Below are 12,555 nucleotides of genomic sequence, written 5' to 3'. Positions count from 1 at the left end.
AAATGACAGGGGCAAGCAAGCAAAACTGAATTAAGGTAAAAATGATAGAGAGAAAACCCATGGTATTTCATTAGGTTGCATTTTATTTAGATAAATGAAAATTTGCCCCCACACAGAACTAGGAATCAAATATTGTCTTAGGTTAAAGAAAACTGCTAGGCTTGAAGCTTACACTGAAAGCTAAAATTTTAAGCCCTTGACTATCTGTAGCTCCAAACAGCAAAGGAAACTTCTGGAACAAAGTAGACATGTACAGAGAGAGACAACTTGTGTGAACTGTTAAGAAAATAACCTTTAGGGGCGCATTTTATAGTCTTCAGTTACAAGAAGTGGCGAGAGTTTACAAGTCTTGCATTGCTTTCTGTTGTACATGGTTCCACAGTAATGCCAAAAATAGCAAAATTTAGGCACTTGCTCCAATTTCTGCAGTTTACACGGTTACTATGAACTTCATAAAGTAACAGCAGCTTTAGAATTGTAACACAGAACCGTATTTCACGCTACAGTTGTTAATAGCATCCGTTAGTAAAACAATGTTGCTTAACAGACAGAGGTACAGAGCTTGTACAGAAGTAACCCAGAGCCCGTCCAGATGTAGTAGGAGCAGAGTCATGAAGAAGACCAGTTGTGATGACCTGCTTGGCCACATGTCAGTACAAATGTGATGAAGTGGCGGGATGGAATTTAAACCAAGGGGGGGGGGGGGGGGGAAGGAAATCTGTTTACCACAAACGACACAAATCTTTAATCTGCTCAAAATAGCACAGTTTCTTCCTGCCAGAGAGAGGAAGTTGAGTCAGTATTGGAGCTCTCATTGAACTCCTTCCAAATTGCTGTCATCTCCAATACGTTTTGGTTGATCTTCAAAAACTGACACCGGCGCCTGGCCGGTGTGGCTCAGTGGTTGAGTGTCAACCTATGAACCGGGAGGTCATAGTCCTATTCTGTCAGGGCACATGCCCAGGTTGTGGGCTCGATCCCGAGTAGGGGGTGTGCAGGAGGCAGCCAATCAATGATTCTCTCTCATCATTGATGTTTCTAAATTTGACACTAGCACTTTTTTACAGAAATCCCAAGTTGGCCAGAGAAGCTATTTAGATCAGCGGTCACCAACCTTCCAACCACCATTGGTCTGTGGACCACCGGTTGGTGACCGCTGCTCCAAAGGCTTCCTTAAACCAGTGGTCGCCAACCTTTCGGACCTCATGGACCACCGGTTGGCAAGCGCTGATTTAGATCACAGGTTTCTTTTTTTTAATTTGGAGATTTTAAAGTTTAACAATTAAGCACAGGTGGCTATTATACATGAGAGTAATTCCTAAAAGTGAGTCAGTACTTCCCAGCTACAAGGCCGTACACTAGAACCGGTGTTTCATTGTAGTCAGGTGTGTTGGTATCAGAGCAACTACTACAGACAATGTTTTATTATAATCAGGTGTGTTGGTATCAGAGCAACTACTACAGACAATGTTTTATTATAATCAGGTGTGTTGGTATCAGAGCAACTACTACAGACAATGTTTTATTATAATCAGGTGTGTTGGTATCAGAGCAACTACTCGTCACTTCTAACAGCAAATGTTCTTTCTGCTCAAAGGCTATTCTAGTCTTTCTAGAATGTTATCCTTTAAAATCAATTGGCCATTGAAATTAAGTTCTCAAACTGGGAGTACCGAGCTGGAGTAAAATTTTTAAAGTGTATTTGCCAGGCCAGTTTACCTGCGGAAAAGTGGAATTTTAGGGCAGATAACAGACTATTCTTTGTGTGGCAACTGTTCAACAGAATCCTTTATATATTAGTAAGAATCAGACATCATTTTTAACATTTAGAAAAATTCCTGTTGCAAGGCAATTTTACTACTAAGCCTTCTTAACATTTCTTTCTAGAAACACTCATCATAAACAAACATTAATGCAGAAAGTTGGCCTTTTCAGGAAGATACCACCAGATGGTAGCATTGTATCAGTACCGTCCATCTGAAAAGCCCCTGGTTTATTTTGGCAGATACCTATCTGCTATGACTTCCTCTGAACATAAACTCAAACCGGTATGAAGTGGTCACGTCATACAGCAACTACAATAGAAAGCTCTAGTCTAGCTTATTCTGCTTGCAGAAGGCAGGAAACACAGGTCTCAGCCTTCCTAGTATCTAATAAAACCAGCAAATCTAAGTGAAGCAAATATTTTATTTACTAGTAAATCAGTTGTCAAATCATAGTTTATCCAAATGAACATAATGCAACGTTGTTCTAAAAGAGCGGGCACAAATATGGCACAGACACAATCCAGCATCGATCAAAATGCCATTGTAAAGAGCCTGATTTGCTTCATGCCGTGTGGGAATGTGGTTCCGCATGTACGGGTAGAACCCAAAGCTTACAGTCAATCCTTTTCTTGAGAGTATGAAAAACATTTCACTACTTTGCCTCAGGATTAAGCCCACATCTGTCCAAACCACCATAACAATTAGGAGAAAAGACTGGAAGTTAATCTACTACTGAAAAAAAAAAACACGAAAAAATACTTCCACTCTCCACTGGGCTTGAAAGAAAAATTTCACAGTAACCACAGGACATTCTGTATGCTTCCGCCCTAAAGATGCTTTTCATTTTTAGCACACTGTGCATCATAGCAAAGTGACCGACTTCAGAGTAATACTAACCACGGGCCTCGTCCTTAGGGAATTTTAAAGTGAGAATGTAGCTTCTGTTCAGGAATGTTATTCTAGGAAGCTGTTTTCACAGGTTGTACGGGAGGCTCAGAGCTGCCGCGGCGACACTATGGCCCATGCCCCATCACAGACTGGGGTACATCGGAAGTGTATTCTACCACACATCTCCTTAAACAGTAGGAAAAAAAAATATACAATAGATACAGGAGGAGGATTACTTAAGACATACATATAAATACATAGAGAATGATACTCCAGTTTGAGAAGTGGAACTAGGTGTTGCCAACTCCAGTTCCAGGTGAAGAAGTCAGGACCTCGGATGAGAAACACGATATGGCATCAAGAGGACGCGGCAGGCGGTCTCGAGGAGGAACCGGTTCTAGCTCCCGAAGCAGCCTCAGGATTGTCGGGGTTCTCTGGGAATGAGATCGGTTGGCGGGCCTGTTCTTGGGATCTCAAAGTTCTGAAATCTTGGTCTTGAGTGTCATCAGCAGCATTCATTTTCTTCTACCACCTGTCTTCACATTCTGGTCTTGCAAAGACACTCGTGTAACTAGAGGAGAAAGAAAGATTCCAAAGTAAAAATAGTCTCCTTTTCCCCTTTTCTCATCTATATAACCACAGAACTGTGAGGGTGAGCTGCAGTCACTGGCTACTCCAATACCATCGTTTAATTCTATAAGAAAGTAAAAGGTGCTCTTCAACTTCAAAGCCAATGTCTGCGGTTCCCTAACATGTCACATGCCTGGAATCTTTTAACAAGTGTTTGTTAGCCCGACCAGTGTGGTTCAGTGGTTGAGCATTGACCTATGAACCAGGAGGCTGAGGTTTGGTTCCCCATCAGGGCACATGGGTGGTGGGCTAAATCCCCATTGGGGGACTTGCAAGAAGCAGCCAATCAATGATTATCTCTCATCGCTGACGTTTCTCTCTCCCTCTCCCATCCTCTCTGAAATCAATAAAAATATATATTTAAAAAAGTGTGACTAATGCTGGAAAAAAATTAATTTTTCCTCTAAAGAGCTATAAAATAAATTTCAGGCAGTATAATATAAACCTACTTTGAGTTTCTAGTTACAAAATATTCAACAGACTAGTTGGTATGGGGCTGAGTGAGCACAACATATTTCTTAGATCTTTGGCCAAATACGCACATGTGGGCCTTTATTTTCTTTGAAAGCAGTCACATTGGGGATAAAATGACATCATTATTTTCATGACACCAAGAGGACTGAATGGCATGTCAATGAGAGAGAAAAAAGAAACTAATTAACCCAGATCTTCTAGTCTGGCGGACGGGCATTCCCCAATGGCAGGTTCTGCCTAAAATCATCATGGTTTGAACTCCTGCTTCCCTTATAGCAAATTTGCCATCAAATGGCATGAAAGAGGAAACAAGTATTTCAGAAGAAACTTGCTTACCTGACGTCTTAGGGTTCCGCAAGTTCTGGCGTTGCCGGCTGCCTCTCTTGTTCCTGTGCCTCCTCCTGTGTTTGTGTTTTGATCTCTTTTTCTGGCTCGCTTGGCCCTTTTCCCTCCTGAAATCCCACTTCCTTCTCTTTTAGTTTTGGTCCATTTGCATCTGGGGACTCTTTGGTTAAGTCTCCCGAGGCCTCGGGGTCTACCAGGGCTGAGATTTGGTTCTCAGGGTAATGGACAGCGTCACGTTTTTCATCTTCTTGGGGTTCATTCTCTGTTCTTTCTCCTAAGCCGGCACGATCACCCAATTCTGGCACACACTTGGTTCCGGTTGCTTCTCTCTTTTCCTGGGTTGGGAGGACGAGCTCTTCAGGCAGCTGGTCATTTCCTGGGGAGCCTTTGACCTCAACGGCCGTGACCTCCTCTGCAGCTGCATTCGCATCTTTGGAAATATCTGAGGGGGTTTGTCCCACGGTGGTCAGTGTGGACTCCTCTTGGGCTGCCTCAGTCTCTGCCGAGCCCTGAAGTTCCCTTTCTTCTTTTTCAATTTTCTGTTCAGCCTCCTGATGGTCAGCCTTTGCCAGCTGGGCTGGTGTCTGGCAGTCGGTGGCTGTTCCTTCGGTGCTTACCAACTGGTCAACGGCTGTCTGAATGACGTTTTGCACAAGTTTATGGCTCTCAGTCTTAAGCTGCAAAATCTCCTTTTCGGCCTTTAAACCTTCCTCTCCCGTTTCACTCACTCTGTCTCCCTGCCCGCTAACCTGCTCGCCGTCTTCTTCGGACTTCCCTTCCTGGGAGGTGGTTTTATCTCCTTCCAGGTCAGCACTGACGCCTTTTGCAGGGGCGGCGGGTATGACGACGGGGGCCGATGCTGCCTGAGACGCGGGGCCTGTGGGCGCTGCATCTTCCCCGTGCTGACCCACCACGTCTTCTTGGTCAGAGGGCTTCGCTTCCGGTTCCAAATGTGCATCTGCAGGCTCCAAAGGTCCAGCTGCTTCTAAAGGCTGGACGGTTTCGCCCAAGACCTTCTTCTCCACAGCGGCAGCTGTTAGAAGTAACGATGCCTCCGAGCTTTGAACTTGACTGTCTGTGCAGAGCCTGTCCGGAGAACTTTCTTCGAAATGGAGAACTTCCTTCTCCCCGTCTACGACGGTCACGTGAACCGTGTGGAACAGCTGCTTGCTGAGCACTTCGGCCTGACTGTCTGTGCAGAGCCCGTCCGCTTGAACTAGCGAAGGAGAACTTTCTTCGAAATGGAGAACTTCCTTCTCCCCGTCGATGACGGTCACGTGAACCGTGTGGACCCGCTGCTGGCTGAGCACTTCGGCTGGTTTGGGCTCAAGCTTCTCTTCACTCACTCGGGCTGCCTTGGCTTCCGCTTCCTCCCTTTCCACTTGCACGACCCTCTCTCTCTCCCCTGGGGCTAGAAGGGGCTGAGCAGGACTCTGGAATTCAGTATTTTCATTCTTTGGACCATCAGCTTCTTCAGTAACTTCATCTTTGAGGGAGACTTCAGTGGCCTTTTTCTGTCCAGCTGTCATTTCTGTGCCTACAGACACTTCAAGTCCTTGAACGAAGGGTACGTCTTTGGTTTCCTCATCAGCAAACTGGCCAGCCTCCTGCGACGCCTCAGCCTTTGAAAGAATGGGTACAGTCTCCACTGATACCTCTTTATCCATATGCTCTGGACCCCCTGCAATTTCTGAGTGTTCTTTCTTTTCTTCCTGGGATTGAAGCCCAGAGGGTGCTGGGGGCATCTCTTTCGGTGCAGGAGCTGCCTGGGCCTCCGTGGCCTGCGATTTCGTACCAGATGCACCTTCACCCTCTGCGTGGACTTCCATGACCTTGACTTGCTGGGTGGCATGGGGACCCTCACCGTCGGCCACCGGGGTGCTGCCACTGGTCTCGCTGTCTGTGAGCGTTTCGGCCGAGTCGGGGCCCACAGCCTGTTCCAGGACGATCTCTGATTTTACCCCAACCAAGATTTCGGCTTGGCGGGGGGTTCTGAGCTCCCTGGACGGGACACTCTCGGGGACTCCAGCGTGTTCTGGGGCGGCCTGTCCAAAGACCTCCCCTGGTGTGAGAGTCTCAGCTTTTGTTTCTCCCGAGTGTCCCTGCAACACCCCGTCCACCTCTTCCTTCAGCTCCGACACGGGAGGGTCCTCTTCGGTCTCCCCCACCTCTGGCAGCTGGGATCCCTCTTTCCGCGCTGTGTGAATCTCGGCTCCTGGGCCCCCGACATCGAGCTGTGACGCTTCTCTAACCTTTTCCGCCACCGCCTGCAGGACCTCCTGGGTCCGCCTCTCCTGGCCCTCCACGTCGGGCTCGCCGCCCTCCGCCTCCTGCACCGGCGTGGCCTCCTCCGTGGTGTCCGGAGACTCACTTAACTGGGAGACGGCCGAGACCATGTCGGTGGTCTCCTCGGCACCAGATGCTTCGGTCGCCTCCTCGGCACCAAACGTCTCCGTGGGTTCCGCAGCCGTCACGGCCTCGGGAGTGGGTTCCACCTCACCGGTGAGGGTGTCCTCACCGGCATCTCGGCTCCCGGGCAGGGCTTGGGTGACGACGGGGCTGTCCTCTGCCCTGCCCTCTCTTTCCAACACCCCTGCAGGGGGTGGTCCAGCTTCCTCGTCGGCTTGTTCGAGGGGCCCTGTCGCCGAAGCAGAGATCCAAGAAGGCGACCTTTCTTCCATATGGGTCACGGCCCTCGCCCCATCGACGACCGCCACAGTCACGGTATGAACCAGACTCTTGCTGAGCTCCTCCGATACAGAAACCGCCCCCTTTTGCTCGGCCGTCTCCTCCCTCTTCTGGGCCTCCTGCGCTTCCGTTTTCTCCCTCTCCACGGCATCGTACTCGGACAGAGGGACCACGGCCGGGACGTCCGAATCGTCTTCGTTGACTTCTGTCGGCCCCGCGTCCTCGGCAGTGGCGTGGTCTTGTTTCCCATCCGGCCTTTTCTTCCTCCGGCCAGGAATGAATTTCTTAATTGAAACCCAAGATTCTTCCTTCCCGGGTTCCACCTCTGCCGCCGAGTGTTCCACACCGGCCCCCGGCCCGGGGTCTTCGGTTTTCTCTTCAAGTTTGGACTTGGATTTCTTCCTCGGGGTGACCAATCTTTTAAAGGACTCCCAGGTGGAAACGCCCTCCCCTTCCGAGGGGCTTCCCGCTTGCTCGGGGGAGGAGCTGCCCTGCCCGGGGTCGTGCTCCTGGGAACCTGCGGGGACAGCCTCTGGTCCCGCCTCTCTGTCTCTTCCTGCTTCGTCCGGTTTGAGGAGGCCTTTCTTGCTCTTTTCTTGGACGATCCCACACAAATCAAAGCTTCCCAAGACACCGAAGTGTCAACCTTGCGCTTCGGCTCCTCGGGCTTGGGCTCCTCCCCGTGTCCCTTCCCCTCCTCTGGCATCTCCGAGGCCGCGCTCTCCGTGGACGACAGCGTGGCGCTCTTCGCCTTCTCCAGCTCCTCTTCCTTGTCGCTTTCGGAAAGCCTTCTGACACGTTTCTTGGGCGTCACCATCTTTTTGAAAGATGCCCAGGGAGTCACACCTTCTCTCTTCTTCTCTCCATCGGAAGTGGCGCCCTCTTCGCCTTCCCCGTCCGGGTGGGCCTCCGCGATCCCTTTCTCCAGGCAGGTGATCTCCTCGGGCTCCTCCGGGGAGGAAGCAGAGCTCTCGCCCTTGTGCTCGTCTGGGCTATCCGGGGAATCCGCCTGGGCCGCCTGCTGCTCCCCCGGCTCCTCATCTCCTCCTCGCTTCGCTTTCTGCTTCTTTCCGGAGAGCTTCTTCAGGCCAGTGCTTGTAAAAAGTTTCTTCAGCGGGCTTCCCTGCACCTTCACTCTCTCCTGGGATGCCAGCATCTCCACCTCGCTCACGATGCCTTCCGGCTGGGCAGACAGCGCTTGCTCCTCGGGGCCTGGTTCGGGGGGCTGGGTGTGGTCCCCTCCAGGCGCGCACACTGGAGGTTCGGCTGCCTGAGGCCCAGCGTTGGTTTTGGCCAATGTCTCAGCCGGTTGGGGCTCTTCTGTTTCCTCCACCTCAGCTTTCTGCTCCTCTGCATTCTCCGCCGTGCTCACGTGGACTTCTGCGACAATCTCTACCTTTTCATCAAATATTTCTGTTGCCAACGGGGCGGATCTCTCTTCAGGAGGTGCCTGCCCTTGACCTTCAGAGGGCAGCTCCACCTTTTCATACTCAGCTGATAACCTGGCATCGTGGACACTCTCTGTGGCCTCCCGTGGCTGTGGTTGTTCCGAAGTAGCCAGTTTCTCAGAGGTATCTCCTGTCTTTTCCTTTTCTTCTGCGTCGACTCTTTCTGTCTCTTGTTCCTTTTTCTTCTCCGAAGCTTCCAGCTCATCCTCCTTGGGCTTCCTGAAACTGGTCTTTTTGCGCCAGCCAGCCCAGCCTTGAGTGAAGAATTTTTTGAAGGGTGACGCCGTTTCGCTGGCCACTGGACTGGTCGGAGAGTCTGGAGATTTGGTGGGTTCTTTTTCTTGTTTTTCTTCTCCATCTTTGCCTTCCTCGGCTGCTTGGCCAGGCTCAGCTTGAAGGGAAATCTCCGTGCTGCTCTGCTCGGGTTGCAGGGGCTTCTCGGGGCTCTCTGTGGATTGTTTCAGTTCATTTTCTTTGTGTGTTGCTTCTCCCGCCTCCCGGCTGGGCTCCTGGTGGTCCCCAGCCCCCTCTGACTCTCCTGCTCCTTCACCTTCCTCTTTTCTCACAGTCAGTAGCTGGACCGTGTCAGACTTCTCGCTCTTATCCTTCTTCACGGTGAATTTAAAGCCAACAAACTTAAACACCTTCTTAAATCCAACGTCATTAGTCTGGGACTCAGCAGGCTGCGTTAGTTCTTCTAAATTGCTTTCCGAAGAAGGAATCTGCTCAATTATTTCAGGCATTTCCTCCTGCCCATCCTTTGTGATGTCCTGAACAACCGATGAGTTGGCAGCCATCTCTTTATCTGAACCTCTTTCATTCACATCTTCGGATTCTCTCTGTCCAACTGTTAACAGAAAAAAAAAGGGGGGGGGAGTGGAGAGAAGGGATAAAATATTACAATTCACGAAACGAAAACATTTTGAAAACACAACTAGCTAACACTTTCTTTAATGTCAGGCAACTCCAGGATAGGCAAGGGTCTTATCTAGTATTTGTGAATCTCAATAGATTAAGGCAGTGTCTATTTCTTTCAAATGACCTTAAAAAATTCAGGTTTAAAGGTACTACTCTTCTCTTTCTGTGAAGAGAAAGTTAACAATCTCAACTACCAAAAAATGAGTAGCCACAGCATCACAAAGGGCGGGTCAACCAGATAGTGTACATTCTGTTGCAATGAAAAATGGAATCACATATCACACCCATGACCTAGAACCCACCAAGTTTTAGACATAACTTATTCCACTGTATAGGAAACACAGGGTTAAAGAAATAAGCGAATAACAACACAATAAGTAACTAGACAAATCGAAAGGAGGGGCATTCTATGTGACCACTAGTCTGGTCTCTAGCAAGTCCCCAAAAAACACTAGAGCTCCTTGGGAAATTCGGTTGGGTCAGGGAAAGTATGAAGAATATTTTTCAGGAGAGCAGAAAAGAGGAACTCAAAAGCTGAGGGAGGCACAGCAAAAGGACAAGAGCCAGCTTGAAGGCGCTCCTTCCGGCCAAACTTTGAAGCATAAAAAAGAATAGTAACAGTGATGGTTACCATGCATTTAATAAAATAAAAAATCCATGAATGGAGAGTGATACTAAAGCCCTGGCTGGTTTTGCTCAGTGATTAGAGCGTCGGCCCTATACCTAAGGATTCAGGTTCTATTCCTGGTCAAGGGCACATACCTGGGTTGCAGGTTTGATCCCTGGCCCCAATCAGGACTCATGCGAGAGGCAACCAACTGATGTTTGTCTCTCTCACATTGATGCTTCTCTCTCCCTCCCTCCCTTCCACTCTCTAAAAATCAATGGAAAAAAATATTCTCAAGTGTGGATAAAAAAAATAATAATAATAAAGAGTGATACTAAAAGCATAAATGGGAGCAGGGAGTACTTCCTTACGAAAAAAAAATGCCAATCAATCAATTCAGATATAACGTCCATTTTGATCCTTATAGTCATTCTTCTACATCAAGAATTAAAGATCTCTTTAAGTGTATTTCCATGCTATGCACTACTTCTTACAAATGCCTCCAATTACAAAAACATACTCACAAACACTTCTTATGCAACACAAGAGGTGTGACCTTTTTTGAAAAGGTGGATGATATCATTGGAAATTCACCAGAGGAAATATTTCAAAACCCCCCCCCCCCCCACACACACACACAATAAACTCTATTCTAGTACAATTTTACTAATAAACACAAACATAAATTTCCTGCCACTAAGCATGAGGTAAAAACAAACCCATTCACTAACCTTTCTAGAATTCAATAGGACATGCAGGGAAACTTTGCTCACATAGTGGGAAAGCAGGTGTTAACCACACCATCCTCCCGCCCCCCTCCCCGCAGCCCTCCCCCCCACTTTTCCTTCCATGCTCCTACATCTGCATTTCAATCTGCAACCCTTTTTCTTAAATTCTGGGAGGATGGGGACATGTTTACAGTCAAAACCAGGGAAGCAAAGATGAGCAGCTGCCAAGTGGCGAACAGAACAGTTAGTTACTGGTAGTGTGTATAGCTTAGCAAGATTCAGATGTTTTCTTTACAGAGGGGAAATATGGGCTGAGCACATTAAAAAATGTATACGTATAGGATTACAAAAAATTTTAAATCCTGTCAACTGGCCTGTAGTCTCTTTTGACCTAAGTAATCCTAGGAGCTCCTCTAGTGAGAACTCTTCCAGACGGGCCGCTGCGGGCGCAGATGGCGCCCTCGTGCTTTGTGCAAAGGCTGGGCAAAGGCAACTCGGCCCTGATTTCAGCTGCACCAGCCTCCTGCGCCCCGCGGACCTGTTCGGAGACGCCCTGCTTCCTAAAGCACCGCTCTGATCACCTCCGGAAGCTGTCACACACCTTTAGTAGCCGCAGGACCGGAGGGCGGCCTTCCAAACTACCGAGCCCGGCGGCCAAGGCTGAAACTGGGTTCCCACATAAAAGCCGACCAGGATCGCACACGTGTGCCCCACCGGCAGGTGTCCTGCCCCAACCACGTGCGACTGCGGCTACGCCCGGAACTGGAACCCGCCTGGAACCCGGACCCCGCTTTCTGCCTCACTGTCCATGAGTCGGCCGCACTCGGCTCACGCTGCTTGCCAAATAGCCATGCCTGTGCCCTCCGGCTCCGCACCCCCCATTTGGTCACCTCCAAGCTCCCTTCGGCCCTCGCTAAAGCTGCTGATGTTTCTGCGATGCAGCATTTTCCACCCCTGCTCCCGCCACTAACGGAGAGCCATTGGCCCCTAAGCCGTCCCGCCCGCCAGGTCCCCGGGGTGAACCTCCGCTGGGGGGGCACTACTCACGGCAGAGGTGACTCCACCAGGGCATGGTGCTCCCGGGGCCCGCCTGGCAGGTGCTGTTCTACAGGGGCCCGGGAGGCCCAACCTTCCCCTCCCGGTTGCCCCATCGCGGGGTGGAGACTGTTGGCCGCCAGGGGCTAAGCTGCTGACGACAGCGCCCCCTGGGGGCCACCAAGCGCGTCACAGAGGGGAGCCCGCAGGTGGCCCGGCGCATCACCCCAGTGGGGTCCCTTTAAGCCCAAGCACACTCAGGGCCGATGCCACTTGGCATGCTGCTCTGTGAGCCTCGCCCCTGCGGGCCCGAGCGGCCTCTGATCCGCACTCCATCAGGCAGAGCGCTGGCGGAGCGCGTGCCCTAACCCTCTGCTCTCAGAACGTGAGTCCACAAGCCAGCAGGAGACTCCAAAGCCCGGGCATGGCCTGAGCCCAAGCACGCCTTTGCTAGGTCGTAAGAGCTTTAATTTGAGTATTATTAGCACAAGGGCTGGGACCTCGTGCACGTTCCCATCACACAGTTATCATTTATAGTCATACGTTAAGTCTGTGTGTATAAGTGGTCATGTGACTTGGCCACTGTCAAATGGGAGGTGTGTGGCATCCCTGGTGGGCCAAAGACTGGCAGGGGAGCAAACCACAAATCTTATTTTAAAAGAAACACTAATTCCATATTTTTCAAAGTGTCAAAATTCTTATTTTTCATAAGTCATAACTTTTTATAGTTTGTAAATGCCACTTATGACAAGAAGTATTTACACATGTTAACTCCCATACTTACATGGGAAAATTGCTATATGTCTAATGTGGCTAGCAATTTAAATTTCATTTCAGTATAAAAAGCTGGGTGTTTTTTTTCATGGTTACTCTCATGCTTTAAAGGAAAAAAAAGGAAGGAAGAAAGAAAGTACACATATCCTACCCACCCACTCACAGATTCAGAAGAGTACGTGACCAAGTCTGTGAGGGACAGATAGACATGGGGTGCCACACCCTGAGAAGGACAGACCCATGGCCACACCCCA

At 49.5% G+C, this 12,555-nt stretch overlaps 1 protein-coding gene across 1 annotated transcript in view; it reads right to left on the bottom strand.

Moving 5' to 3' along the window:
* Positions 1 to 1,375: 1,375 nt before the first annotated feature.
* Positions 1,376 to 12,555, bottom strand: part of AKAP12 (A-kinase anchoring protein 12) — a 16,605-nt gene continuing 5,425 nt past the window's right edge. Inside the window, 3 exon segments of the mRNA XM_006768712.2 lie at positions 1,376 to 3,225; positions 4,095 to 7,360; positions 7,363 to 9,086. Of these exon segments, the coding sequence (XP_006768775.2) occupies positions 4,103 to 7,360; positions 7,363 to 9,086 (4,982 nt within the window). The 3' untranslated portion in view covers positions 1,376 to 3,225; positions 4,095 to 4,102.

This window comes from Myotis davidii, unplaced genomic scaffold, assembly GCF_000327345.1.
Source record: "Myotis davidii unplaced genomic scaffold, ASM32734v1 scaffold1323, whole genome shotgun sequence".
In the NCBI taxonomy this organism is placed as follows: domain Eukaryota; kingdom Metazoa; phylum Chordata; class Mammalia; order Chiroptera; family Vespertilionidae; genus Myotis; species Myotis davidii.
The sequence above is the reverse complement of the archived record's forward strand: the minus strand, read 5'-3'. Positions and strand labels throughout refer to the sequence as shown.